The sequence below is a fragment of the Didymella exigua genome (assembly GCF_010094145.1).
Source record: "Didymella exigua CBS 183.55 unplaced genomic scaffold M421scaffold_52, whole genome shotgun sequence".
NCBI lineage: Eukaryota > Fungi > Ascomycota > Dothideomycetes > Pleosporales > Didymellaceae > Didymella > Didymella exigua.
Genome location: NW_022984826.1, coordinates 131,972 through 158,933, shown reverse-complemented (window position 1 = coordinate 158,933; position 26,962 = coordinate 131,972). Strand labels below are relative to the sequence as shown.

Here is a 26,962-nt window from a genome sequence, read left to right as displayed (position 1 = left end):
ATTGCGTCTGCTCCTCGCATGATCCAAGTAGATGTATCATTCGCTCCAAATCCGGCTCACAACCCAACCATGTGACAAACATCTTCCCTTTCGCAAATGTAGCGCCTATCCGTTGCACTTGATAGTCCCGCTCCGCTGCATTATCTTGGTCGATGCAAATGGCATCCATCCAAAAGAACCCATAGGCAAGTTGTGTTTTGGCAACTTGCAGAAAATTCTCCAGATTTTTACGCACAGTCAAGATCTTTCTATTGACTGTAATGGTACCTCGATCTCGCGGACTGCCCAGATGTAAGATGAGCTAATGTATGGCATTGGCTCGCTGCTAAAGCGAAAACCTTGACTTTGTAACGCTGCCGCGACATCAACAGCGCCGTCTGCCGCTCCGGGAGAGAGCTTCACATGGTTTATACTGCACTGGACAAGTCCATCTGCGCTGAGGTCGTGCAGTACTTTGACAAGGCGAATCGAATCTTCCCCGCGGTCCAGTTGGGTGTGGCGAAAGAAGGGTCCGCAAATCGTATCTCTCAACACTGCTTCGTTGTTCATGTCGGAATCGCAGAATAGGCGAGGTGATGTGCACCAAGTCCGAAGAAGCGGGCAAACAAGCGAGGACAATTGCGATGTTTTGTTCGCAGGGCCCAAACGCGTAGGTACCTACCGGTACCGGTACCGGTACTGCAGAGGAAGAGCAAATCATAACTTCAGTCCGTGCGCGCGGCAACCACTCCGGTCGCATTGCCGATCTCAACCTTCACCAGAACATGTCGACGCGTTCAGGGATCATCATCAGGGACGCACGAGGAAGTATTTCAGTGGTAAACAACTTCGCAACATCTGCGCGAGCTTCATCCGATGTAGCTACAGGTCGAATAGGGCCTTGACACGTCTACGTGCTCGATGCCTTACACTGTAAGCTATAACAGTTGTTCGTTCTCTGTCAGGGCCGAACACACACCTGGCCTACTTATGCAATAGCTGTTTCTGATTCAATATCACGCAGTGTCTCTTTATTCCAGAGACGTGTACCACATGACTGCTCCCAACGTCAGGTCTGGGGTTCCGTGTTAACGGTTCTCGCACTACTTACACATTCAAAAACAGACAGACCTAGATAAGATCCAGATGATGCATTCTAGGTTGCGATGGCCACAAGTTCTACTTGAGTCGACTGCGACCTTCAATGCATGCTTTCACGCGGCTCATCGGTGATCCATCAGGTTCGATTGAGAGCCACATACAATCCGTAGGTATTGTTGATATGACTTGCTGTAGTGGTGGAGCGAGGAGCAGCTTTCGAAAGTCGTTGTGGTGACCTTGAAACGGGGAGGAAGCACGGAAGAACCACTCCATCTCGGCCAGGTTGGGCAGCTTGTTACTGTCACTACCGCCCGACGACCCTTCATCGTGCGTCAGCTCAAAAGCAGTCAAGGTTGTTTCAATTCTTTGGTACCCTGTGGTATCTCCTGCATCTCGTGAGATGCTGGTCTTCGCAATTTTTGCAGTCTCAGAATGCGGGATTTATGACATCTAGGTGTTTAGATATGCAGCCTTAGAACGAACCTCTTCCACATCTTTCTTCCCGCCGATTATCTCGTCATAATCCAGCCCTGGATGGACCTCCGCCGTTAGGATAAAATTTCAGCAATTTCCTCGCCTAGACGTAGCCTGCCTCTTCTGCTTCGTGCGCTGGTTTTCTCTCGCCAAGTAACCGCTTCTTGGACCAAAAAATGATGGCAAGTCTTCAATGGCCGCTGGACGGAGTGAGAGAACTGCTATATTCTGAGGTTAATGAGAAGTTTGCAGAACAAAGCACGTAGCTCGACATCCATCGCCAAGAAGCCAGCCAAATGTGCTTTCCCTATCTGTTCCACTGGCGTGGTCTCTTGCGAGTAAATCGAAATGGCTTCTGACATTGCGTCGTCAAGCTACGACTAGCTACGCTCATATGCTCTATTGCTAGATCGATCAGAGGTCGCCACTAGGCTATCTGGGAAAGCACCATAGAAAGTATCCCCTCATGACAGAGCAGAGATCGTTGCAAAATTGTTCATATCGAGAGTCGCGGCGTGAGCCGTTGCTAGAAACCTCTCCATTGAGCTGCCGACGTTGTTGAGAGATATGTACTGATTTTGACTGTCAGCCGGTCTTTGATCGTTAGTCGTGACTGAAACCAGCGCCTTAATCTCTTCATCAGCGGCCTCAGTAGACGATCTGACGACAGATAACGGAACAGAGTCTTGCATCACGTCACCTCGGCATGTTGCGGTCCATCTAGACAAGTTCAGCTACTTCACGCAAGGATAGGGAACGACCTACATTTTTCTGCTACTAGACTTGTAAACTTCAATACTGTAGTGCTAGTGCTCAGTATTCAGGAGGTTGTAAAGATATCTGCTACTTCCCAAACCATCGACCAGAGCGATAGCCTGCACCAGATCAGCTTGAAGGCCACTCATGCAGCGGTTTAAGCCTAACTTTGGGAAGCGACGCTTCCTCGCTACAATCGTGTTTCTCTGATTCTTGATGAGGAGGCGAGTTTCTGATATGACTTCTTCAAATACTTCTCCAACATGACCCCTGGAGGCGCTTGTGAGCTTGGGAGGAGTCCCGGCTTATCACAGACTTACTGGCTCAAGTCAATATGAGCAAGTGCACCCCGCACTTTGCACTCGCATGGAAGTGTGATCCTCCAATTTCGGTTTCTCCCATCGAATCCGCGTTTGATTTTATTCTCCCACTGTGTGCTCATGAAAGACTTGATCAAATCGGCGGGGACGTTCCATGCATCTCCAAGGATCTGTTTCATGCGTGCTTCGAACTTCTGATCGAAGGAACACTGCGCCGCAGAGCTTTCCGGAACCTCCTGCACATTCCTCCAGCTGCGAAGGATCGACTTGGTTGACCTTGTAGCTAGTGAGATCAACAACAACGCAACACGTATCGCACACAACAAGCAAGTTCCCTGTACGAATATTTCGACGGTTCTTGAGGTCATCAAATGTGGCCAGGGCGGCAGCTCCCTGTTCAGACATGGAGCTGAGCGTGGTGTCCCCTGTGAGTCGTCGTTCAAGGACTTCAGCGCGTTCCACAGCATCATTCACGCTGTTGAGTGCCTTGTCCAGAATCGATGTGGCATATTTTCCACGGCATCCTTACTGCGCACTCTCTCTAGTTCTGAGGTTGCGTGAGTCCACAGCAGACGCAGATTATCTGCGACTGCTTGCATTGGCGATTTCAAATTCGGGTTCGCGGCGACGGCGTTGTGGACCGCGTCGTTGGCGACCTGGCACGCGATGGCGTCTCCGGACCCGGACCCGGATTGATGGCTGAGCACTTGCACGGTAAATTGTCTGTCGTGCATGGCCGCGAGGCGGGCTGGCATCTGCGTTTTGCAGTACGCACAGGATGCGGGGGTGCGCATCTTATGTCTCAAGCCGTCTCCTCCCTACACACTGCAGTCTACACCATCGTGACCGTCTAAGGTACATGAGTCTATGGTGTCGGATGTAGGAGCACAGGGCAGATACAAATGAGGCAGAAGGTTGTTGTATTGAGGGAGCTACAGCGAGCAATTATATACACAACTAGATAAGTAAGCAGGTGACTAACACAGTCACGTGAGGTGCAGTTCACAGTGTACCGTATAAACTAAGGTGCTAGGCTGACACACCCCCTGAGGATTCTATGTTAGATAGAAACCTCACAAAACAAGGAAAAATACTAAGAGAATAAGATGCTTACACATACTGCGCAGCTAGTTTAGCTAACTAAGGGGTAGAGGGCAAGGAGAGTCCCTAACTATTAAGTGATAAATGTCCTTCAAGCCAAGCTGGCCTATAAAGTTCTTGTGTTTCTGTTGAGGAAGCAGCTTTGTGAAGCCGTCAGCAGGCATCTCAGCAGTAGGCTTCCACTCGACAGCGATTCTTCCAGAGTCTACCTCCTGGCGAAGCCACATCTGGTGTATATCGACATGGCGAAGCTTTGTTTGGATGCGATCTGCATCACCTTGAACAAGGCGTACAGTCTGTGCATTGTCACACTAGAGAGCCTTTTTGGTATGCAGCGTGAAGCCAATATTGCGGCAGAAGCGATCCCAGTATTGTGATTCAACGCCAGCGGCTGAGAGAGCGTACAGCTCAGCCTCAGTGGTAGATTGAGTAACTAATCGAAGTATAGTAGCTTTCCAGTCGATTGGCATGCCATAGAGCATGAACACGTATCTAGCAGACGATCGACGAGTCTCAATGTCATCTCCAAATGATGCATCAGCAGCACCAAAGAAGGTTGGAGTAGTTGAATTAATCTTGGTAGCGTAGGTCTGTGTAGGCTTACCCCCTCGAGCACTGATGGCTAGGTACCTAGTTCCGTACAGGTACTGCCACACGTGCTTGATCTTAGAGAGGTGTATTGGTCCTGGGTTTGTGAGAAACCTTGCAAGGACAGAGTGAGCATGTGCTACATCAGGTCAAGTCATGACCTTAATGTACGCAAGATTGCCTACAAGGTGTTGGTAGGCCTTTGTGTTTAATAGCTCTAAAAGGCTATTGTAAGGCAATAGCCTTGAAGTAGAAGAGAGAGGCGTAGATAGGTATCTACTATTAGTACGGATAAGGTCGTACTTAGTGCAGACCTTATTAATAAAAGCATCCTGAACAAGGTAGAGCTGACGGCTAGCCAGGACGCGTTCAACTCGGATACCAAGGAACCATCTAACATTGCCAATCTGGCGCAGGTTGTAGAGCTTGATTAGTTGCTGTTCAAGCTGCTGAAAGTCCTCCTGATAGTCTATGTGGTACAGGATGATGATATCGTCCACATAGAAGAAGAGAATAACCCTATTATTTATCCACAGGCATGGAAAGCCCTGAACAGGGTGTAGGCCTAGCTTTCGAAGCGATTCCTGGAAGTGGATTGCCCACAGGCGAGGAGCTTCCTTGAGGCCATAGAGAGCGCGTAGAAGTTGCAGTGTTTGACCGTATTTGTGCTGAAATCTATCTGGAGTTCTCACATATAGAGTACGATCTAGCAGAGCGTTGAGGAAGGCGTTTGGCACATTGTATTGCATGGCCTTGAGGTTGAAGGCACAGGCAAGGGCCATAAGCGCTCGGAAAAGCCGTGCTGCTAGAGTGGCTGCGTAGGTATCGCCGTACTGCTCCTGCAGGTCCCCGCGCACTACAAGGCGAGCCTTGTATTTGAGTAGATAGCCATCCTCATCAAACTTGTAGGTAAAAACCCACATCAAAGGTACAGCGTCATCAATGTATGAGACTGTGATATCTGGTTTTGCGAAGGTGCCTTTGTTCCAGCAGTTACCGAACTCAGTATAGGCAGCAGCTATAAACTGCTTCCCGTGTGGGTGGTGCTGGAGCTCCTTCCAGTGATGTGGTGGAGGAGGAAGATCATCTCGATGAAGGCGAGTAGGATCAGGCTTGATCCTAAGTTCTGAGGCAAGAGAAGTAGCCTCACGTGATTACTGAATAATAGCAGCAAAGGCATAGTACTTAGTCGAAGGACTAGCCTCAATGAAGTGCGCCTAGCGGCGTCTTCTGCTAGTGATAATGTTGTCCTGTGAGAGATCTAGATCTTGTTGTTAAGGAGTGTTGTTCTGATGTTAATCTGGGACGTATGGCGCATGCGTGACTAGGTCAGGTGTAGCAGCTCTGATTGTATCTGAGTCCTCATCAGGGTTCTTATTAGAGTTCTACCCCCTAGGTGTTATGTGCTGTGCAGCAGCAGAGGACTCCTGAAATAGCTGTTGCTCAGCCGGATCAGGACAGTCGTGAGAATCAGGTGTACTACGAGCAGTAGTAGTAGGAGAAGGCAGTTGCTGTACTTGCTTCTGTGCAGGAGTTGGAGCAACTGCAGCCTGTCGCTGCCGCACTGGCTGAGCGACAACGATAGTCTTACTATTGTATTCCTCCTTAGGAATGTGTGCAGCCTTGACAATATAAGACCTTGCAGGTAGAGCAGATGGCTTATCCTTGTAAAGCTTGTCTACAAAGCGTACGTCGCGTACGCAGATGACGCGATTTGTGGCTGGCAGCCATACTTAATAGATGTTTGAGGCGTCATAGCTGAGGAGGAATCCCTCAAAAGTGCGATCTTTAAGCTTATCTCCTCTAGCCAGGTGCTTGTTGAGCACAAATCCACGGCTTCTAATAGCGTGGAGTTGAGAGAGGTCTGGGCGGACGCCAGTGACCATCTCATGTAGTGTGCGCTAGTTGATAGATCTTGTAGGCGTGATGTTGAGCAGCCTTGCTGCTGTGCAGACTAGCTCGTTGGCCAACATCTTTGGTAGACCAGCATGGATACGAAGAACCCTAGCGACGGTAACAATGATAGCACCAGCTCGCTCAGCACCCCCTAGCTGTGCAGGAGTATCAGGAGACCTTGTCTTGACCTTGATGCCAGCTAATAAGAGGATCTCTTGAGCAGAAGAGCCTAAACTGGCCTCAGCTCGTCCATATCCTACGTCTCTGTCCATGAAGACTATAGCTACTTAGTAGCTATATACACGCTTAATCTTGTTAATGAGACGTGTGATTGTAGGAACAACAGTAGCCTTGTGTTAATCCTTAAGAGTACAGATCTTATGTAGTTTTGTGTACTTATATACTGCATGTAGTGCCTATACATCACTGTTGTAGCAGGCCTCGCCATGCTTTTAGAGCTGAATGATGTCTACAATGATGTAGTAGAAAGGGTAGTAAGCCTTGTTAGCTTAAGGACGTCGACTAACGTCTTCCTTTATCTTGCCCTTGATGCAAGGGATGCAAGAATCTGTCTATTGTTCTCCTTTTCTGTTAGTGCCTAATGTGAGGCTAGTTGTGGAGTTTTTAAGATGCTTGATAGCCTGATGGCTTGGATAGCTGAGCAGCTGATGAGCTTTCATCGCAGTGACAACTTAAGGTGATTTTGCTTGAGTAGAAGCAGCTGCCATAGCCTGAAAAGGCTGTTTGGCGTCTTGAGCTTTTAAGAACTAGTGACCTCTAATTTAATTAAGGTCTATGAAGAGAGATAGTAACTTATCCTCCCTAAAGAGCGTGTTTGTTATTAAATTAAAGTAGATCTTCTTGCAGCAGCTTAGGCTGAAGATATTAGCTACATATCCTAGGATATATGCCACTTTCTTAAGCGTGATTGAGGCTGTCTGATTGCCCCTTTTTACGTTAAGAGTTACCTCTCCCTAGGCTTGTATCTGATACAAGTTACAGCCTGCTTGTACAGTGTCTTGAGAGGAAGGAAGCTTTGTCTGCTTCTAATTGGATCCTGCCTTGTTGCAGATATGAACGTCTGATCCAGGGTCCATGACCCATCGGTGCTGCAGCGATTGAGCGTGCAGCGATAGTGCAGTATTGGACTGCAGCAGCTGCAAGGGCTGCTTGAGACAGGCTGTATTGGACGCGTATCCATCGGAGCTACAGTCTGAAGCAGTATCGGCCTGATGAGCATGACGTGATGCGGAGTTTTTGCGTTTAGCTATCTCAGCCTTAGCTTTCTCTAGGTCGAACGTCCATCGTATGCCAGCGTCCTTGTAGGCCTTCTTGACCTTCTTAAGCGTATCCTTGTTTTGAAAGGATACAATAAGCTTAGATAAGGCCTTTGTGCTAGGCTTAAAGTCCTTAAACCTGCCTTTAGCCTCAGGATTAAGAGTGAAGCACTGGAGTACTGATAGGTAGAGCCCACAGACGCACGTTGATTAACCTATTGATTAGTCCTTCTTTGGGTAATTATTCAGCTTGGGCTCTGTGATGGACAGAGATGTAAAGCTTCCTAGTGGCTGAGTTGCGTTTTGGGCTGTAGGTACTGTTTGTTGATACTAGCTAATTAAATCCTGCAGGGTAGGAGTTGGCAGAAGGGCATTTGATTCGCCTTGCTCTATGGCGAGGAACTGGGCTTAAGCCCATGCCTCATCTCCTAAGTCCCGTACAGCATGGATGAATCGCCACTGTGCTCGGGTCTCTGTCATCTCTGGCATGCTCTCCTGAGCACATTGAGATGTGATCTGCGAGTATTCGTCCAGCCAGGCCTGGGTGCTCTGGTTCTTTGGCTTCTTCTGAATATCGCTGTACTTGGCAGCAAGCTCTAGCCTGCGCTGCTGGTCTGTGACCTTGAAATGCTTTCGGAGCGTCGTAAGCTGACTCCAAGGATCGTCGTGCTCCGCCCCATTAATGAGGTGGACGTGTGACGTAGCAACAGTGCGTAGGATCTCAAGATTGACCTTACTAATTGCTTTTTAGATTAACTCCTGGCGTTTAGACTTGATCTCCCAGATCTTCCACTTGTCCGCTGAGGCCTCATCAGATGGCTCTGCAACAGGTGGTGGAGACGGAGTAGCTGAATCAGGATCGCAGTACTGCCATACGCCCTTGATCGTAGCGTATCGTCGTTTGGCAGCGTACCAAGGTATCCAGTCTGCGGAACCTTGTAGGATTGTAGTAGCTATAGTGGCAAAAGAGCTGCCTTGCTAATTGGCAGAGAAAATAAGGTAAAACCTCAAAGTGTGAGAACTGGTTCTCACGGCGTTGCGTAAATGCGACAACAGCAGGCGCGCAGCAACAGGAGGATTGCAGTGACGACGTGTACAACGTGTATAACAATCAAAAGTACTAGAGGCGTGGAGATGGCCTTAGTAGACAAGATATAATCTCAAAAGGTTGCGACGACAGCAGGCATGCAACAATAGGAGGATTGTAGGGACGACGTGTACTTTGTGTACAGCGTGTATAGCAATCAATCAAAAAAAGGGTGAACAATCTTATTTGAGTATCGCAGCGTAGTGCAGGGATACTAGGCTCATAACTGTTAGATGTAGGAGCACAGGGCAGATACAAATGAGGCAGAAGGTTGTTGTATTGAGGGAGCTACAGCGAGCAATTATATACACAACCAGATAAGTAAGCAGGTGACTAACACAGTCACGTGAGGTGCAGTTCACAGTGTACCGTATGAACTGAGGTGCCAGGCTGACATATGGTACGCGCATTAGCCGTCTCTTCAGCTGTACACTAGCAAGGAGAATGTAGCAGGGCAGAGAATGCCAGGTGGAGGACATGTTGAGCGTAAAGAAGCATCAGCGAAGGCAGCACAGCAATTTATGTTAGATGGCGGGTGTGCGAGTGGTGGCGTATTGGCTGAGGAAGAGTGGGAAAGTGAAAAATATATCACGGGGAGATGTCTGGTTTTGGATGGTATGTTTCCATTGTCTGTACGTTGGTTGAGATACCATGCACTCATCACATCGCCGTCCAAATCGGTGCCAACATGGCGAATTCTATATTACGCTCCAGTGTGCATCACACGAGCTGTGGAAACTGTCTCCCTGAGTCGTGCGAAGAGGAAAAAAAGGCAGGCGGAGGAGGTGCGTATGCGTTGCTCAGACACTGCTAACTTGTGGGCTGCGCCTATAACAAGGCCATGAAACCAGCGACAAGCCCCAGTCCCAACACAGCATCGGCAGCGACGTTGCCAGCGCCGTTGACGGGAACCTCGCTGACGGTGGCAGACGGCTCCGCAGTCGCGGAGACATTGGAAGTGGAGGAAGCTACGGTCTTGGAGACAGACGTGGTGACGACGACCGTGCTCGTGCCGTTGGCAGGATAGCCGGTCGGGATGGCGATCGCCGTGCTGTTCTGCGGGTAGATGACGCGGGTCGTGCTGTTCTCCCAGAGCGTCACAGGGACAAAGGTCTGACTGCCGATCACGTAGAGCGACTGCGTGGGCGTCACCTCAGCGGGAGGCACGGCCTCGGAGCACGAGCTGGCTGTGACGGCGCTGCTGTTAGCGGGCACACTGATGATCTCCACGGCGCTGGATGTGCTGGCCAGGGGCGTGGGCACGGTGACGGCGGAGGTGACGTAGAAGGTGGACGTTTCGAAGACGGTGGTGGTGGTGTCGACCTCGGGCGCGCCAGGCACAGCGGCGGTACCAAAGCCCGTGCCGGGGACCTCAAAGGAGGCGGGCGTGCTGGCGGACGCGGTGACCATGAGGAGGCTGCTGATGCAGGCGGCGGTGTTGGGGAAGTGCATGGTGAAGAACGAGTGTGGGTGATCGCGGTGCGAAGGTACAGTCAGTTGAGTTGAGAGCTGTCTGTAGCGCGGTAGAGAAGCCAAGGTGATGGCGGGGAATTGGGTATCTTATAGGTGGTGGGATGTGGGTGCCAAGAGTGCGCGGTGCTGGAGAGGGCAACGGGACAAACAGTGGCTTTCACTTGGGTGGAGCAGGCTGACCAGAAAGCATCATTCACCGTTGTAAAAGCAGAGCGATCTGAACGAAATCGTGTGCCGTAATTACACGCTCCATGCAGAGAATTAATATGGGCGACGACTGAGGAAGTACGATGAAAGTGCCAAAGTGGACGGTATACCAATCCAGAGATGTACATCTGATGTGAAGCAGTGACACATGAGAAACCTTGGATAACGTGAAAGTCGACTCCTCAAGGGTACCATTCCACGACCGACAAGACTGACCAAAGGTTGGACCATGGAAGTTGAAGTAGAGGTGTTCACGGGTGTCTCAGCTTCAGCTTCTGATTAGGAAAGAGATCAGGTCGAAGGTGAATGGCAATGCGAGGCCACTCTCGACCAGCCTGATGGCCTGTCCGAGCTTTTACACTGGTCGTCAAGCAGCAAGACTTATGCTGTGGGCAATATTGGATGAAGGCACATGGAGTCGGAGAGGCCATGAAGTCGAGTCGAGGACACGATGCAGCGTGCGGCCCGCGCGAGTCATGTTCGCCGCCGCCCCGCCCCGCGCTTGATTTCTCGAAATGTGGGCAAATTGAGTCACAAAAGTCAGCGACACACGACGCCGGACCGTCTTTGGCTCCGAACAAACCCCACCGCGGCGCAACACGCATAGAGCCTCACGAAAGTCACGACGCCCACGACGCCCACGATACTCTGCGCATACGAGACGCATCCGCCGCGAACGAACAGTCGAGCGACACCCAAGACTTCCTCCCCACACACAGCAGCAACAGCCGCCCACCATGTCTCTCACAAATTGCCGGTTCTACGAGGAGAAGTACCCGGAGGTGGAGAGCTTTGTCATGGTCAACGTCAAGCAGATTGCCGAGATGGGCGCATACGTCAAGCTGCTCGAGTACGGTGGGTGCAGCCCGGGACCGCTGGGCGCGGGCAGAGGTTGCAGAGGCTAACGGGCGAAGACAACATCGACGGCATGATCCTGCTCTCGGAGCTGTCGCGCAGACGTATCCGATCGATCCAGAAGCTGATTCGCGTGGGCCGCAATGAGGTCGTCGTTGTGCTCCGAGTCGACAAGGACAAGGGCTACATCGACCTGTCGAAGCGCCGCGTGTCGCCCGAGGACATTGTCAAGTGCGAGGAGCGCTACAACAAGTCGAAGATGGTGCACAGCATCATGCGCCACGTGGCGGAGAAGACGCAGACGCCCATCGAGGAACTGTACCAGAGCATCGGCTGGCCGCTGAACAAGAAATACGGCCACTCGATTGACGCCTTCAAGCTCAGCATCACGAACCCCGAGGTCTGGAACGACGTGACGTTCCCTAACGACGTGGTCAAGGACGAGCTGCAAAGCTACATTGGCAAGCGCCTGACGCCCCAGCCGACCAAGGTGCGCTCCGACATCGAGGTGACGTGCTTTGGCTACGAGGGCATCGACGCCGTCAAGGAGGCCCTGCGCACCGCCGAGGCCAAGAACACGCCCGACAACCAGGTCAAGGTCAAGCTGGTGTCGCCACCGCTCTACGGTGCGTCCTGTGTCCTGTGACTGACCCTCGCTAGATGCCTGTGCTGACTATACTGTGCAGTCCTGACCTCGCAGTGCCTCGACAAGACGGTCGGCATCTCGACGCTGGAGCAGGCCATCGAGGACATCAAGGCGAGCATCACAAAAGCGGGCGGCGACTGCCAGGTCAAGATGGCGCCCCGCGCCGTCACGGAGAACGACGACGCCGAGCTGGCGGCGCTCATGGAGAAGCGCGAGCGCGAGAACCAGCAGGTCAGCGGCGACGAGGACGAGAGCTCGAGCGACGAGGGCGAGGTGGGCGCGGCGGCGGCGGCGGCGGCGGCAGCCGATGCCTAGACGATGCATGTTGACGAGACGATTACGATGGGACATGGTCAAAAGCGGACACCGGCGTTTGGGCTGGTCTAGCACTCGTCGAGCACTCGTCGAGCATGTGCGGCATATGTGACATGAACAGGGCATATCTGGCATGAACACGGGGTATCTGGCACGAACACGGGGTATCTGGCACGAACGCGGGGTATCTGGCACGAACGCGGGATATCTGACATGTGGATGATTCTCTGGACGGGTGCATTGCACCGTAGACGTTGACAAAAGAAGTGTAAATGCAGAATGCAGCATCCAGACACCCCAATCACGTGTTGGCGTGAAGTCGAAGTGCAAGCTGAAACAGAGGCCCGAGCTCTGCGATGACGATGAGCTCTGGCAGCCCGCCAACGACATCACGGCGCTATCAATCCTGCTCGCGCCCGTGTCGCGTGCCCGCCGTTGTCACTTGCAAGAGCAATTGAAGTGCTGCGCTGCACATACGTCGATACACCTCTCACATCTCTCACACCTCTTACACCTCTGTCCCTCCAGCTCCTCACCTCCCCACCCGGCCATGCCCGCGTGGAACGAGCTGTTCAGCGCCGGCGAGCGCGAAGGTCGCATCCGCCTCGAGAACGGTGCCAACGCGCGTCAGTCTGCCCCCTCGACCCCCCCAGCACCGCAAGCACCGCAAGCACGGCAGACACGGCAGACGCTGACGGCCCAGTCCTCCCCACGCGCCGCGAGCATGTGCACCCGCCGTCCATGGACCCCAAGGAGGTGACCAAGATCTGCCTGCGCCTGAAGCACCAGATCGAGCAGATTATCCCCTACGAGCTCGAGGAGGACAAGGTCACCAAGGCGAACAGCCCCATCATCACCCCGGCCGTGCTGGACACGGCGACGCGCGCGGGCTCGGCCGGCGGCGAGAAGACGGCCTGCGTCGTCTACTGCCTGCTGATCGTCAAGAAGTGGTGCGAGAAGCAGGCCGCCGCCGAGCTGTGGGACGCCGACCTGCACGGGGTGCGCGCCGTGGCCGCCGAGATGATGGCCAAGCGCATCATCGAGGCCGAGGAGGACATGGACTACCTGTTCGAGGAGGTTCTGCTCAAGCGCTACTCGATCCTCGTCGACGGCGAGCCCACTGTGCCCGCCAACGCCGTCGAGAAGGCCGTCGACCTGCACGCCGTGACCGTCATCGGCTCGTCGGGCTACCAGAAGTGCATCTCGTACCTGTGGCGCGGCTGGATCGTCCAGGACGACGAGGACCCCACGCGCTTCGTGCAGTTTGAGAACAAGACCAACACCAACCTCTGGGCCCACCTCGACCCGGACCGCATGCGCGTGCCGCGCTACCAGAACTGGGTGCAGATCATCTTCTCGCTGCTCTACCTGGGCCTGTTCACGGGCGCCATCAACACCATCAATGCCGACGCCGACCTCGACGTCGTCGAGGGCCTGCTCTACCTCTTCACCCTCGGCTTCATCTGCGACGAGGCCAACAAGTTCTACAAGGTCGGCCGCTTCTACCTCTCCTTCTGGAACATGTTCAACAGCACCCTCTACGCCCTGCTCACCGTGTCCTTTGTCTTCCGCATCGTCGCCGTCAGCCATCCTGCCGAAGAACACAGCCACCACGGCGACCGCGCCAGCCCGCGCGCCTACTTCAACGAGCTAGGCTACAACTTCCTCGCCTTCACCGCCCCCATGTTCTGGATGCGCCTGCTGCTGTACTTTGACACGTTCCGCTTCTTCGGCGCCATGCTGGTCGTGCTCAAGGTCATGTTTCGCGAGAGTCTGATCTTCTTCCTGCTGCTGTTCGTCGTCCTCGTCGGCTTCCTGCAGGCCTTCATGGGCCTCGACATCGCCGAGGACCAGGTCATGAACGACATGGGCTTCGTCATGCAAGCCATGCTGAACGCCATTATGCAGAGTCCCGAGTTCGAGGGCTTCGACAACTTCGCCGTACGTTCCCAGTTCTTTCTTCTTTCCACGCTCAAACTAACGCCCCCAGCCCCCCTTCGGCCTGATCCTCTACTACATCTTCACCTTTGTCGTCATGGTGATCCTGCTCAACATCCTCATCGCGCTCTACAACTCGGCCTATGAAGACATAACCGGCAACGCCACGGACGAATACATGGCGCTCTTCAGCCAAAAGACAATGCAATTCGTTCGCGCGCCTGACGAGAACGTCTTCATCGCCCCATTCAACCTGATCGAAATGCTGTTCCTGATCCTGCCCTTCGAGTGGTGGATGCCGAGCGCGCGCTACGACCACCTGAACGACATGGTCATGGCCGTGCTGTACAGCCCGCTGCTGCTTGTGACGGCCTTCCTCGAGCAGCGCGACGCTCGCCGCGTCCGCAGCAATCGCAACCGCGGCGAGGCCGACGAGGACGTCACGCACGAGTGGGAGCAGGTCCTGCACGAATGCGACTTTGAGGCTGACGGCTGGGACAAGAAGGTCCAGGCCTCGAAGCCCAATGTCGAGTTCGACACGGCCGTGCTCGAGGTCAAGAAGCTGCAGCGCGACGTCGCCGAGCTGAAGGAGCTGATGGTTACCTTGCTGCAGAAGAGCGAGTCCTGGGGCGCTGACACGCTGGGCGGCAGCAAGTTCGATCAGCTGGCGCAGAGCAGTGGCAGCGTGGACAAGTGAGTCGTCTCTGCTAGCGTGCAGCACGGGACGGATGGTCTCACGATGAGGTGGAATCTTCCAAGATTTGACATGTTCGACGATGCTTGATGCGATTCCGAGTGCTACATAGTGTAGTATAGTGCTAACCAAGGCCTAGAGGTCTTTGCAGATGGACGCAACTGAGACTCTCCCTAAACGTGAACATCCTTGCGCTCATCCTCGTCGACGCTGTAGTTTCTGATCTTGTGCTCCACGCCCGTAACAGCAACCATATCCTCGTCCGCGGCGACGTCGAAGTTCCTGCCCCTGTGCTCCGGCCCCAGGAGCGTCAGCAGGATGACATACGCGTACACGCAGCCCATGAAGATGCAGATAACCAGCCCGTACTGGTATCGCGCCACCTTGCCCTTGGGTGGTAGCGGGAAGCGCTCGCCGATCGTGGCCTCGATCGTCGACGACGCCGACGACACGAGGTTGCCCAGCTGGTAGCTCGTGCCGACGACAAACGTCCGAAACGAACCTGGCGAGAGCTCCATCAGGTGGATCGGGATGACGCCCCACGCGCCCTGGACGCAGAATTGCTGGAAGAAGGCCGCGGCGATGACGGCGTTGCTGCTAGTAAATGTGTATGGGTACAGCAGCGCCCCGCCTATGACGCACATGACTATGATGCTGATTCTGCGGCCGAAGATGGAGGAGCTGTATCCGACGAGAGTACCGCCCGTCATAGCGCCGAGGTTTGCAACGACCTGTGTGACGGTGACGCGGTTGGCCGAGAAGTTGTACTGGTTGGAAAGCATTGTTGGATACAAGTCCTGCGAGCCGTGCGACATGAAGTTGAACCCGGCCATCAGGAGCACCATGTAGACGAGCAGCATCCAGTGCTTCTTGAGCGCGTGCTTGCCCTCCTCGACGAACAGCTTGGCTGCGTTGGGCTCCTCTTCACGGATGCGCTTGCGCTCCTGGTACGCTTGGGTCTCGGGGAGACACAGGCGGAAGAGGATGATGAGGACGGGTGGGCCGGCGCCAAACCAGAAGAGTGGACGCCAACCGTGGCCGACGGTGTCGACAAAGGCACGGGCAAAAACGGTAGCCAGGAGGTATCCAAAGGCGTAACCTTGCTGCAGCATACCGGAAATGATACCGCGGGCGGCTTCGGGGCAGTCTTCGAGAGCTAGGTTGAGTCAGCTTGGTTGTACTCAGTATACAAAACTACGCACCAGTTGCAGCAGCATTGCCGTAAAGTCCTCCCATGGCAATACCGAAGAGAGCTCGCACGCCAAGGAACTGCTCGTATGTTGAGCAGAATCCAGTACCCAGCTCCAACACGATGAACAAGACGTTGTTGATGATGAAGGGCCACTTTCGTCCGTAACGATCAGCAGCCAAACCGAAGATGATACTGCCGACCGAACGCAGCATGAGCACAAGGGTAATACCCCACGTGATGTCTAAAATCAGTCAGACCTGATTTCTTTCTCGTACTTTCTCGCACGTGTTGCCCACCTTTCTTGGTTTTGCCGAAAGTCTCAGCAAGATCTTCGACTGTGAGCGACACGGTGAAGAAATCAAACGCGTCCCACGACCATGCGAAGAACGCGACCAGGAAGAACATCCATTGCTGGAGATTCAGCAGCCGCAACAATGCAATGGGGTTCTGCACCTTGGCCATGGCGGGCTTGAGCGTGGTGACACGGGTCGCGAGGTAGCGACCTGCGCCTATCTTCTCCTGCGTTGGCGGGGCGTACTCGCGCTGTTCGGCGCCATACTTCTCGTCTGCCATGATGGGGTGTGGAGTGAGTCGTCTGCGTCTGGAGAGCAGTTGGCGATGCGGCCTCAAACCTGGGGAACAGCCCACCTTTTAACGTCTTCCCTAGGGCCCAGCCGCCAAGTGCACCACCCCCGAGCTCGCAGCATTCAGAGCGGCGTTAGAGCGACTCAATTTCAATTCGCTATGCCTGCAGTCGATATGGCGTCGCACGGCCGTCGTCTTTCGTCGTCGTGACGTCCCCACCCGTGCGTCCCCGCAAAGCTGGTGGGCTCCGCCAATTATATGACAGAAATGTCCGGGGTGAGTGGCGCCACCATCGTTCGTGTCGTCGCTAGCAAGCACCAAGACGTGCTAAGCGTTGCTTGGTACGTGTAAGCGGCGCAGAACTGCTATGTCAAGGTGCGCCCGAAAGCTTAGTGCGCGCTGATGGGCTGGAGCATCGGCTGACTTGTCGTATTGATCTGCTGATGCATCCTCCGGGCGCAATTCAGGACGCCGTAGAATCGGCAGTCGTGGAGCCTCAGCTTGCCATTTCACAAAGTCCTTCACTCCTGCGTTATCGAATATGGTCTTGAAGGTTGGCACGGAGTGCGATTTCAAATGGACGTTGAAGAAGGCTGTTAGCGTCTCCGAAACACCGAGACATCTCCAGCCCCAGAAAGAACCTGGGGAGATCTCGGGGATTGAACACGAAGCCAAAGTCGGAGGTGGCGGTGGGTTAAAAGCCTCATATCGACTCCTCCAGACCTCCGACTTTCGATAGCTTCGAATCAGGTCGTGTCGGAGGTGCACCTGTGTCTTGCGCTACGAAAATGCGCAGGGTCGAGCGACTCGCGAGGGGGATCGGAGGCGCAGCTATTGGGTGAAGCACGAAGGAAGAATCCGCGTCCGATGTGCTGAGCTGTTCCTCGCGCCGTCGAGCGATGATGATCCGGATGGAGTGCAAATGTTAGTGTTCAGTGTCTGGTTGCGAGCAGTCGAAATCTATCCTTCGTTGGTAGCCTTTCTTCCCTGGAGCCCGCGTTTCCTTCGAGGAAGCAACGCTCCATGCGCATTTCAGACTCCAATTCCTACGTGTCGTGCGAATTTCGATCACATCTTGACGGGCTCTTCAAAATGAGGCAGGGATCGATTGCCATCACCGGGAATAACCTGATTCGCGCCTTCACATTCAGCTGGCCTTTGAGACTTGCACCAAGGCGCACTTGGCAAAGCTTATACCCAACTTGTGGTCCTTTACGGATCTGCTTTCGACCCTTGGGTGGTTCTAGCATCAAATGTGAGCCAGTCAGGCGTGTTGGGAAGCGTAAATTGAACAAACGATCGAGCAAGTTTTTGTAATTTTGTTCAATCTTGACATTCTTGCAGGTATGCGGATTTTAATATGGAAAATGGTCATGTAAGCTTGTCTGCTATTCAATGGTTCTCCTGGAGACGTCTGTCCTAATAACTGATCTTAACGAAGGTCTTTGTTTCGTTGGCCTTCAAGCTCTGTCCCTCAGACAGCAGCCTCAAGTAGAAATACGGCTGGTTGTAGCTGCCTGGTCCACTCGCTTGTTGCCACTGCACGCCCTTCTACCATCTGGTATGGTCGTCTCGAGCCACAGCGGCCGCCTGTGGGCGGAATGAAGATAAAGAGTCTAGTTGTCGCCTCGCCGTACGTCGTTGCCATTCAAGTGGCCGGCAATGCACAACCAATTATAGCCGAATCTGGTGCAGGTTCGTGACTTGATAGATTGGTATTGCGGTCTTCCTTTTTTTTAAAGCTGATCGATACATATAAGACAAGACCAGATTAAAGAAGAAAAAATTGGGTCCAGATTACTCTTCTGAGCTAAGTTAGCAGATAACAAGCTCATACACCCTGAGCAGCCTCTATTAGCCTTAGCCTAACCTCTACATCTGTACGGCATCTGATCTGCTCGTCCATCAATCTATGCCCACTGCAATACTTCTCAATATTACAGCATGAATGGTGTCCTATACGCCGAAGAGGGTGACGTCGAAGGGCATGGATCTTGATACGGATCGTGGACGCTTTGAAGAAGTCGAGCAGGAAAGAGCCGTCGCTACAATTGTATGAAATAGCGGTCGATTTGATGAGTCGAGAAAGCGCAAGTTGTCAGGTGCCCATAGTTCTTGTAGCCTGAGGCGGGTTTGGCGTGCTGCAAATAGCCTATATCGATACAATGCGCGCCTTTCAGACTCTGAACTTCATCACAAATCGCACATATTTTGCCCTTCATACTCCATCACCTGGCGAATTACGTCGATCGTCACCCAGTGACGCAAACGCTTTGTGTAGATCTACTTATATAACAATGCCTCCACCTCCTCTGCAATCGCCAGACTGCTCGTCAGCCCAGGACTCTCCATGGCTAGCAAATTGATAAACCCCTGAAATCCCTCTTCTCTTGCGATGTAAAAATCCTGGAAGTCTTTACCACTTGTTGCCGCCAGGCGTCCCAATTTCGGTCGTATACCAACATAATCTGGTGCAATCGCATCTCTATCGACCCCTGGAAGATAAGTTTGGATATCGTCAATTGCAGCTTTGAGATTCTTCGAGTTGGGCGTGTAATCCGTGGGCGAATCGGTCCACTCGACGTCCGGCCCAAAGCGCACTCTCCCGCCCATATCGAGCGTCAGATGCGTGCCGAGACCGCCATGACCGGGAACAGGAGCGGGATAGATCAAGGTGGAGGGTTTTGGGCGTGAGGAAGAGTAGCTGAAGTAGCTTCCTTTTGCGTAGAAGGCTTTCCGCTGTCGATCAGAGGGCAAGATCATATTAGAAATCGAGACGGCGTAGAGTCCGGCAGAGTTGATGAGGGTTTCCGCTGTAACTGTTGTTTCCTCGCCGTCAGGACTACTGGTCGTGATTTCCCAACCTCCGCGTCCGGCATTGATAGGCTCGACTCGGACGACTTGGCTCTGGAATGCGCACACGCCATCTTTGTTTTCAAAATCGCCTTCCAGAAACTGCATCAAGCTGTGAGAGTCCACGATTCCCGTTGATGAGCTTTCAAGCACACCTGCTTCGGCGCGGACGTCTGGCTCGCGCTCCTTTGCTTCTTTCGCAGAGAGAAAGCGGGTTGGGACGCCGATGCTAGAGGCGAACTCATGTACCTTGCGGATTGCGTCGTGTTGTGCGGAGTCCTGGGCAACAATCCATTTTCCAGTGTTTCGGTGAGGAATGGAGTATCTTTGACACAGACCATACAACATCTCTTTGCCCCTCAAGCATAGTTTTGTCTTAAGCGAGTCGGTTCCGTAGTAAAGTCCTGCATGTATCACCTTAGAGTGGTCAGTATTGGTTTCAGAGCTGAAGAGACAGACTATTGGAAGCTCACGTTACCTCGCTGTTTCTTGAGCTTGTCTCTGTGCCCACTGAGCTGTGCTTCTCAATCAGAACCGTCGATGCACCTTCTATTTCTTGCAGCTTTCGAGCGATTGCGAGTCCGATTACGCCGCCGCCGACAACTGCATGCGTGAAGTCTGCATCTCGCCTGATACTCAAGGAAAATTGTCGCCTTGAAGCTGCTTTCAAGATAGAATTCGAGAAAGCACGTGTCGATGTCATGTTGTCCAGCAATGGATGAACAAGAACAAACGCTCAAACCCTTGCATATGACAACGTAAGCAGTAAATCAAATATAGAGATTAAGTCAGGACGCAGTCGAGAACCACCTACACGGAGGTGCTTATCAGGGATCAGATGCCATCAGAGTGAGGTGACGTTACGCGATTAGTTCCCGCCGCTAACTTTCCGGGCTTTAGTGTGGGACCTGCGTTTGAAACTCCAGCACCAGCTCAAGATCGACGGATCAGTTTGTATGCTCTTCAGTGCTGAATTCAGGTACCTGGTCTCAAGCCTATCGCAGTGGAGTCAGTAACAGCAATATCGCTCGTGGCAGCTTCCATACCTGATCATATTACGTCATCGGCAAATGTGAAGCCACCCCACCATAGCTACATCACTAGCCACCTGTCCTAACAGCCATTGTCGAGTCACCATTTCCGACCAGAAAAACAGACACAGCACAAACTAAACCCACAAATCCATCATGGCAAGCAAATCCAAAGCCCGCGTGACCTCATTTACCGACCTGCCCTCTAGCGAGGCCAAATGGGTCAAGCTGCAGAAAGTCGGCTACATCGATGCCAAAGGCGTGTCGCGCGTGTGGGAAGTCGCGTCGCGCAAGACACGTGGAAAAGCTGGCGTCGATGCTGTCGCAATGGGCAACATAATCTACCACCCCTCCAAGCCGCCCTCGACAATTGTGGTCCTGCAGTTCCGGCCACCCGTGGAGGCAACAACGGTCGAATGGCCCGCGGGCCTGATCGATGCAAATGAGAAGCCCGAGGAAGCTGCTGTGCGGGAGTTGTACGAGGAGACAGGCTACCAGGGGAAGGTGGTCAGTACGAGTCCGGCTGTGGCTGCGGATCCGGGCATGACGAATGCGAACATGTGTTTGTGCATGATGGAGGTGCACTTGAAGGAGGGCGAGCCGGAGCCGGAGCAGCACTTGGACGAAGGGGAGGATATCTTGCGGGTTAATGTGCCATTGGCAGAGCTGTATGAGCGATTGGAGGGCTGGGCGAAGGAGGGGTACGTGATTGCTGCGAAGCTGTACCATTGGGCTGCTGGCGTGCAGTATGCGATGGATCACCCTGAGTTGTTCAGGAAGATCGATCAGCCCGGTGCTGGTGCTTGACTGAAAAGCTGCTTGTAGTGCCAGCTTGATACCTGTAGTCCCGGGAGGTATCCGATGTAAATTTGTGCGATGTCAATGTTTCGATAGACCTTGTGGAGATGGCGATCTCATTGCAAAGGTACCAGGACTACGTGTACGCAATGTGACATCCGTGCAATAAACCACACTGGCAAAGTTGAGCGAACGCAGTTGTGAGGTGATCATTGAATTGAGTCCTGAGACCTCTAAACATTAAGCGCCCTACGCTCTCACGTATATACTACAACACGAGCTTGTTGAAAATAATGGTAGCGAGCGAACCAGTCATGATCTACAGTTACGTCGTATCCAACCAAGCCAAGACACTCCGCCAATGGGTGCTTAATGATATGTACAGTAAAGAAGTATGCAAGTGATTGCAATGTGTCGGCCGCTCAAACGCCGGGAACCCTGCTCTGTGCAGGTCATGTGGAAAGTCAGACCGTTGTCGAAAGTGCTTGAACGCCATCGCCTATGTCCAGATTTTTGATGTGTAGATGCGAAAGTAGATGATTGTCAAAGAAAGAGATCGCATTTACTTGCGGTCCTTGGTGAGGCGTTTGCGCTTCTTCGAATCTGTCGAGTCGCTCCTGTTGTGCCCCACGGGGGCGGGAGAGACGTCTCGCATCAGGCTCTGATTTTGAGGCTGTGTCATCTCATAACCGAGCTCGTCACCAGGTGCGCTCCTGTAGCTTTCTTGTGCGAGCGGGCTGCGCCCCTGGCGCACGGAGCCATTGGAATCGCGGTTGTTCTGCTGGCTGTACGCAGCCTTGGGCGCTGCGAGGTCGCCCTGTCCGGCCTGGTTGGAGAGTGGCGATGTGCGCTGATACTGCTGTGAATTTGCCTGCTGCTTGTCGTAGATGGAGTCGCTGGAGAGAGATTCAACCGACTCAGTGTAGCCGCCCTTTCCGGAGCTCATGCCGACTTCGTAAGGTCCTTGCTGACGGTGCTCCTCGAAGAAAGCGCCACCAGCAGGTTTCTGGGTCTCCTGAGTCTTGTGGTAGATGCGAGCATCCTCAGGGTCCATGAAGGATTCGACACGGCGGGGCATGTAGACGGAGTTGTTCGCGGAGGTGCCGGTCGAGGTAAACGAGTCCATGGAAGAACGAGGGTGCAGAGGGATGTGAGGAGCGTTGGGGTCGCGAGGTGCCATATTCGGGAATGTGAGACCAGAATCGTTGTTTTGCTGGTACCAGCCGTTGGGCAGCCTCTCGGCAGCGGCGAAGCGACCCTCCATATCGGCAGTAGGCTGGAGAGGAACGGGTCCGGGGCGGTTTTTGTGAGCCTCAGCTGCGGCCTTGAAGGTCTCAGGAACAACGTTGAGATCATCACCGGCAGCCTCAGCTTGCGCGATGGCCTGCTGAGGTGTGACAGTGGTATCGGCGGTACCGGCGTCTGCACGAGGTCCTCCCCATGTACGCTGACCGGCGGTGAAGATACCATAAACCATGTAGACCCAGTTGAAGAAGGGGTTGATTACGAACATGAGGGGGTAAAGCATGACCTTGTAGCGACCGAGCTTGGCGCCGAAGTAAATCATGAGCAGCCAGTTGAGGCCGAGAGAAATGGCAATGAACCCGACAGGCAGGTTGGCGACCTTCTGTGATGTTGTGACGAGGGAGAGAACTAAGATGAAGAACAGCAGGGCGGTGGTGCGGATGGTGTTCTGCATAAAACGGACGACCAGCAGGATGGGGTAGCGCTTCCACAGACGAATATCTGTCAACATGCAAACTTCGTTGGTGATGAAACCCAAGAACCAGCGGCGTCGCTGCTTGAGCAAAGAGCCGTATGTTTGCACAGCCTCGGTCTTGCAGAAAGCTCCGGTGTTCATCTGGATCTGGTATCGCTCTTGGGCGCCAATCATGAATAAGTGAGTCAACCAACGATCCTCACCCAAATGGCACTTGCCGTAATCGAAGAGGTCGTCACACTGTTCGGCTTTGTCGGCGAAGTAGTACTTGGCCATCTTACGGAAAGCGGAGAAACGCAACATAGTAAGGGCACCGGGAAGACAAGTGACAGCACCGCAACCGGACTCGACGGAACGCTCAAAGAGCTGACCGTGGATGTACTCCATATCTTGGAGTAGGGTGATGAGCGAGTTCTTCTCAGTTGTGGATGTAATGACACCGGTCTGCGCCAACATGTTTCTCTTGGATCCAGGCTTGAGTTCCATCTCGTACATGAAGTTCTGGATACAGGCCTTGTCGAGAATACAGTCGGAGTCGATGAAGAGCACGAAGAGGTTGTCGTTGCGCTTGAGGTATTCGGAGTAGATCTTGTCGATGAGCTTGAAGGTCCTCTTCTGGCAGTGGCGCTTGCCACCGTGGGGGAAGCGAGAGATGGTGATACGGCACTGACGGTAGATGACATCGATGGACTTGGGGTACGAGTCGAGGGTAAGAGGCACACCGAGCTTCTCGATGGTGTTCAGGTATAGTTCGTCTTCCTGATCTCCGTCGAAGGACAGGAAGATGTGCAGACAAGAAGGAGGGTACTCGCAGTCAACGAGCGAGTCGCATGTTCGCAGAAGAATCTCCGGAATCTCCTTGTAGCAGGGCATAACTATGACGACCTTGGGAGCCGAAGCCTCATCGAGCACAGTTTTGATCCTCCTGGCGCGGCCGACGGAATGGGTGACGAGCTGGTAGACGCAGAACAGCCACGGGATTGTCAAGAGACCAGCAAATGACCAGAAAGCAAACCACTGAAGGAAGTCGACCATCTCTTGGGGGAAGTACTTTACAACCTGAGAAGGCAAAGGGAGTGTGACAACCATGATGGGCAGGAAGATGGCACTGGGAAGGTTAGCGATGGACGTGAAAGCTGGCAAAATCGCGGGACGTACCGAAGACAGAAGAACAGGATACCGAAGAAGACTGCCAGAAGACGAACACTGATAGTCTCAGCCTTCTGGAAGACCTTGACCAGACAGTATGTGAATGCGGCAACCCAGAGGAACCACTCGAGTAGTGCGGCAAGCATAACAGTGCCGACGATAGATACATAGACAATCTGTTTGAGTTAGCTACATTACTGATTTACTGCTGCGAGACTCCTCACATCTTTGGTTGCCCACGGATCTGTGATATCTGGGATGCTGTCGTCTGCCCTCGACACGAGGGCCCGGACGACGGGCTCCGCGTAACCCCACATCTTCGAGAAGTTTTAAAGTGTATATGGTCGTTTTGAGGTCGTTAGGCGGGGTATAGCGAGTGGAGGCAGAAAGCTCTAGCTTAAGCTGCCGATGGTACGATGAGGGCTTCTCGGTGAGACGGGGTGCTGGAACACTCTGGATGCGGATGCAGCAGAGGGCGACTAAGAGCCACGTTCAAAAGTCGAGAGGCGAGCGAGGTATGAGGCAATTGACTTGCTCTTGCGGCTCCAGGGCGGCGGAGAGCTGGACGGGTGGGGTGACACAGCGCACGCTCGCAGGACTGTTTGTCGCACAGCGCTAGAAAATCGAGGCAGGGACCGAGAGTGTACCGAGGGGTGTAGACGAGAAGATGCAGTCCCAAAAAAGACAGGCTAGTTCAGCTGACAGTGAGGGTCGGCGTCGTCGATATTGGATGTACTGCCGGGACTTGTTGGGCGGGTAAATGCTGATGCACCTCCTGTTCAAGCAGGTAAACGAGTGTGAGGGGTTCAAACAAGAAACAAGCAGCGTTCAGCACAATTTCATGACAGATCGCACGCAAGGGAGACGAGCTGCAGGTTTCGGGGGGGAGGTGCGCCTGGGGGAGGAAGGGAATTCACTGCACGAGGGGGCCGGGCTTGTTTGTACAGGCACGAATGGCGGAAACACTAGTGAGCCACCGCCGACTTCACCCAAAGTGTCATCGTGTCTCTGGGCTTGGTGAAGTCTGTGCCAGTGTGCGCGATCGTCGCAGGGGGAACCCGCCTGATTCGGGCAGACTGGCCGCCTCCCCTTCCCCAAAGCAAGATCGCGGCACGGATGCTGCTGGGCATGCGCTGCGTGAGTGGTGCCCCGGGCGCGAGAGCTCCACGCCGGTCAGCCTAATGTACACAGTAGCCTCGCCGGTTATTTTAGGACGACGCCCCCGTGCGCCGTCTGCCGTTGGGCGCGTGAGGTCTGTAGCGCGGACGGTCGTTCTGTTTGAAGATGCTCCTGATCGTCCTTTTGTGCCTTCCCTTTGTACCTTTGTTGCGCGGAACAGTGGTACACCAGGGCGGCCACGCTGCCTTAGGCGTCTGAGTGTACAAAGGCAGCGCCCAGTCTTCGACAGCTGACAGCGGAATCGGCGACAAGACCTCAAACCTGCTCCTGCACGATGAGCGCTGCTGCTGGATGCTACGTGCCAATAATGGCATCATGGTGCGCAGGAATTTCGCCTTCCCTGCCGCTTTCCGGGTGTAGCTTGCAGCGCGTTTCATTGCCAAGAATGCATTCGAATGCGCGCTGACATAAGGGCCTCGGCCAATGGCGCGCGCCTCTACCATCACAGCCGGGCAGCGAGCTTTGCGGCAGGGGCTTGCTGTCACCCGTCAATTTGATTGAATACGAGCGGGCGGAGCAGCACGTTTGCCCTCCCCTTTTCTCCTTAGCCGCTATAGCGAGTGGCATGTAAGACACTAAGAAGAGCTAGAAAAGCAACACGGGCATTCGGTGGAGACCTTGGAGAGGGCCCTCAACATCAAGCGATGAGATGAGATGACCTGTCTCCCCTGCTGGACGGCATTGTGCCGTGGCCCACACAGTCCATTCAGCGCTGCAGTAGTGGCTGCACTTTGCATCCAATATTCTGTGCAGTTCACCTGCCAGCATCCATGCCTTCCAGAACAGATCTTCAGTACGGACCTGCCGTCCCACGAGGCTGAGCAGACGCCGGACGGCTGGCAATCGATAAATAGACCGTGGTCCCGCAAGCTCGGGATACGGTTGTGCATGTCCAAATCTGCCGATCTGTTCGGTAACGGGAGGTACAGTAATGTTGCCAATCGTATTTCCGTGCGGTCATTCCAGATCTGTATCATTGTACCTACTGGCAAATGCGTTGCAGGGCTGAGGTTGCAGCCGATATCACTGCTCGTATACTCGCTGTCTTCATCGCGTCCATTGCTTGTCAAAATCGTCTACCGCAAATTTTGTTTCATCATGCACACGAGTCGTCGTCGTTCACCCATGGCGCTTACGCACGCCGGTAGTAAGGCCGCGGTAATACTAAGCTCACCGTTTACCCCTGAACCACAATTCCACGTCGGTCGAACTCTAAAAGACCAAGACGCGGTCTCCATTAGAAGGATATCTGTCTCAACCATTCATGAACCATGCTGCTCTTAAGGCGCCATTCTAGCATTTAACAAACGCTATATCTGTGAACGATGGAATCTCAAAGGACGAACCATCAATTAAGCGCGCCATTCTTCGCTCCACATCGCCCCCTCGACGAGATCCTCGGCTGATGCGCATTTGCGATAGACGGGCCAAGGATCGCTGTAGGGAAAAGGATTCAGGCAACGGACGAGACTCAGCCGCCTTTTCTTGCGTCAATGTAATTGCTTCGAGACACCGAAACAGCGAATGCTACGTGCAAGCCTTGCAGGCGTTGAAGAGTCAAGACGGCGTCCCTTTAAGCTCATGTAGTGTTGCTTGCAGTCATTGTAGCTGACTGACCTCTTGAGGCGAGCCGGCGGCCAGCAAGCGCTGCATCCCTTGACCTGCATAGACGCCGTTACTGACGAGCACTATGTTCAGCAATCACGATCGCGCATTATCCTTCTCAGGCCCTCCCCTGCTGTGCTTGA

The 26,962-nt window shown here is 53.5% G+C and overlaps 9 protein-coding genes across 9 annotated transcripts; 4 read left to right on the top strand and 5 right to left on the bottom strand.

The window, feature by feature from the left end:
- Positions 1-25: 25 nt before the first annotated feature.
- Positions 26-549, bottom strand: M421DRAFT_75816 (uncharacterized protein; the record flags this gene model as incomplete). The annotated part of the gene is made up of 2 exons (XM_033597168.1): positions 26-301; positions 370-549. Coding segments are annotated over 2 exons (456 nt in total), but the record flags the coding sequence as incomplete, so codon positions are not given.
- A 7,351-nt stretch (positions 550-7,900) lies between these two features.
- On the bottom strand, positions 7,901-10,031 carry M421DRAFT_9816 (uncharacterized protein; the record flags this gene model as incomplete). The annotated part of the gene is made up of 2 exons (XM_033598582.1): positions 7,901-8,235; positions 9,428-10,031. 2 exons carry the CDS (start codon positions 10,029-10,031, stop codon positions 7,901-7,903), a joined length of 939 nt encoding a protein of 312 aa, XP_033443561.1.
- Positions 10,032-10,809: 778 nt separating this feature from the next.
- M421DRAFT_425964 (uncharacterized protein) lies at positions 10,810-12,124 on the top strand. The gene is made up of 3 exons (XM_033594255.1): positions 10,810-11,114; positions 11,174-11,740; positions 11,801-12,124. The coding sequence occupies exons 1-3, from the start codon at positions 10,997-10,999 to the stop codon at positions 12,073-12,075; spliced, it is 960 nt and encodes a 319-aa protein (XP_033443560.1). The 5' UTR covers positions 10,810-10,996; the 3' UTR covers positions 12,076-12,124.
- Positions 12,125-12,816: 692 nt separating this feature from the next.
- On the top strand, positions 12,817-14,710 carry M421DRAFT_104535 (uncharacterized protein; the record flags this gene model as incomplete). Its single annotated transcript, XM_033587034.1, has 2 exons — positions 12,817-14,016; positions 14,066-14,710. The coding sequence occupies 2 exons, from the start codon at positions 12,817-12,819 to the stop codon at positions 14,708-14,710; spliced, it is 1,845 nt and encodes a 614-aa protein (XP_033443559.1).
- Positions 14,711-14,880: 170 nt separating this feature from the next.
- Positions 14,881-16,472, bottom strand: M421DRAFT_75714 (sugar transporter family protein; the record flags this gene model as incomplete). The annotated part of the gene is made up of 3 exons (XM_033597159.1): positions 14,881-15,863; positions 15,910-16,140; positions 16,196-16,472. The coding sequence occupies 3 exons, from the start codon at positions 16,470-16,472 to the stop codon at positions 14,881-14,883; spliced, it is 1,491 nt and encodes a 496-aa protein (XP_033443558.1).
- Positions 16,473-17,365: 893 nt separating this feature from the next.
- Positions 17,366-18,477, top strand: M421DRAFT_328371 (uncharacterized protein). Its single transcript, XM_033589354.1, has 3 exons — positions 17,366-17,739; positions 17,829-17,859; positions 17,926-18,477. The coding sequence occupies exons 1-3, from the start codon at positions 17,508-17,510 to the stop codon at positions 18,185-18,187; spliced, it is 525 nt and encodes a 174-aa protein (XP_033443557.1). The 5' UTR covers positions 17,366-17,507; the 3' UTR covers positions 18,188-18,477.
- A 290-nt stretch (positions 18,478-18,767) lies between these two features.
- On the bottom strand, positions 18,768-20,040 carry M421DRAFT_75777 (FAD dependent oxidoreductase; the record flags this gene model as incomplete). Its single annotated transcript, XM_033597167.1, has 2 exons — positions 18,768-19,754; positions 19,816-20,040. 2 exons carry the CDS (start codon positions 20,038-20,040, stop codon positions 18,768-18,770), a joined length of 1,212 nt encoding a protein of 403 aa, XP_033443556.1.
- A 237-nt stretch (positions 20,041-20,277) lies between these two features.
- On the top strand, positions 20,278-21,557 carry M421DRAFT_425960 (uncharacterized protein). Its single transcript, XM_033594254.1, has one exon. It carries the CDS (start codon positions 20,525-20,527, stop codon positions 21,173-21,175), a length of 651 nt encoding a protein of 216 aa, XP_033443555.1. The 5' UTR covers positions 20,278-20,524; the 3' UTR covers positions 21,176-21,557.
- Positions 21,558-21,728: 171 nt separating this feature from the next.
- On the bottom strand, positions 21,729-24,352 carry M421DRAFT_96216 (glycosyltransferase family 2 protein; the record flags this gene model as incomplete). Its single annotated transcript, XM_033598375.1, has 3 exons — positions 21,729-23,994; positions 24,045-24,211; positions 24,260-24,352. The coding sequence occupies 3 exons, from the start codon at positions 24,350-24,352 to the stop codon at positions 21,729-21,731; spliced, it is 2,526 nt and encodes an 841-aa protein (XP_033443554.1).
- Positions 24,353-26,962: the final 2,610 nt, after the last annotated feature.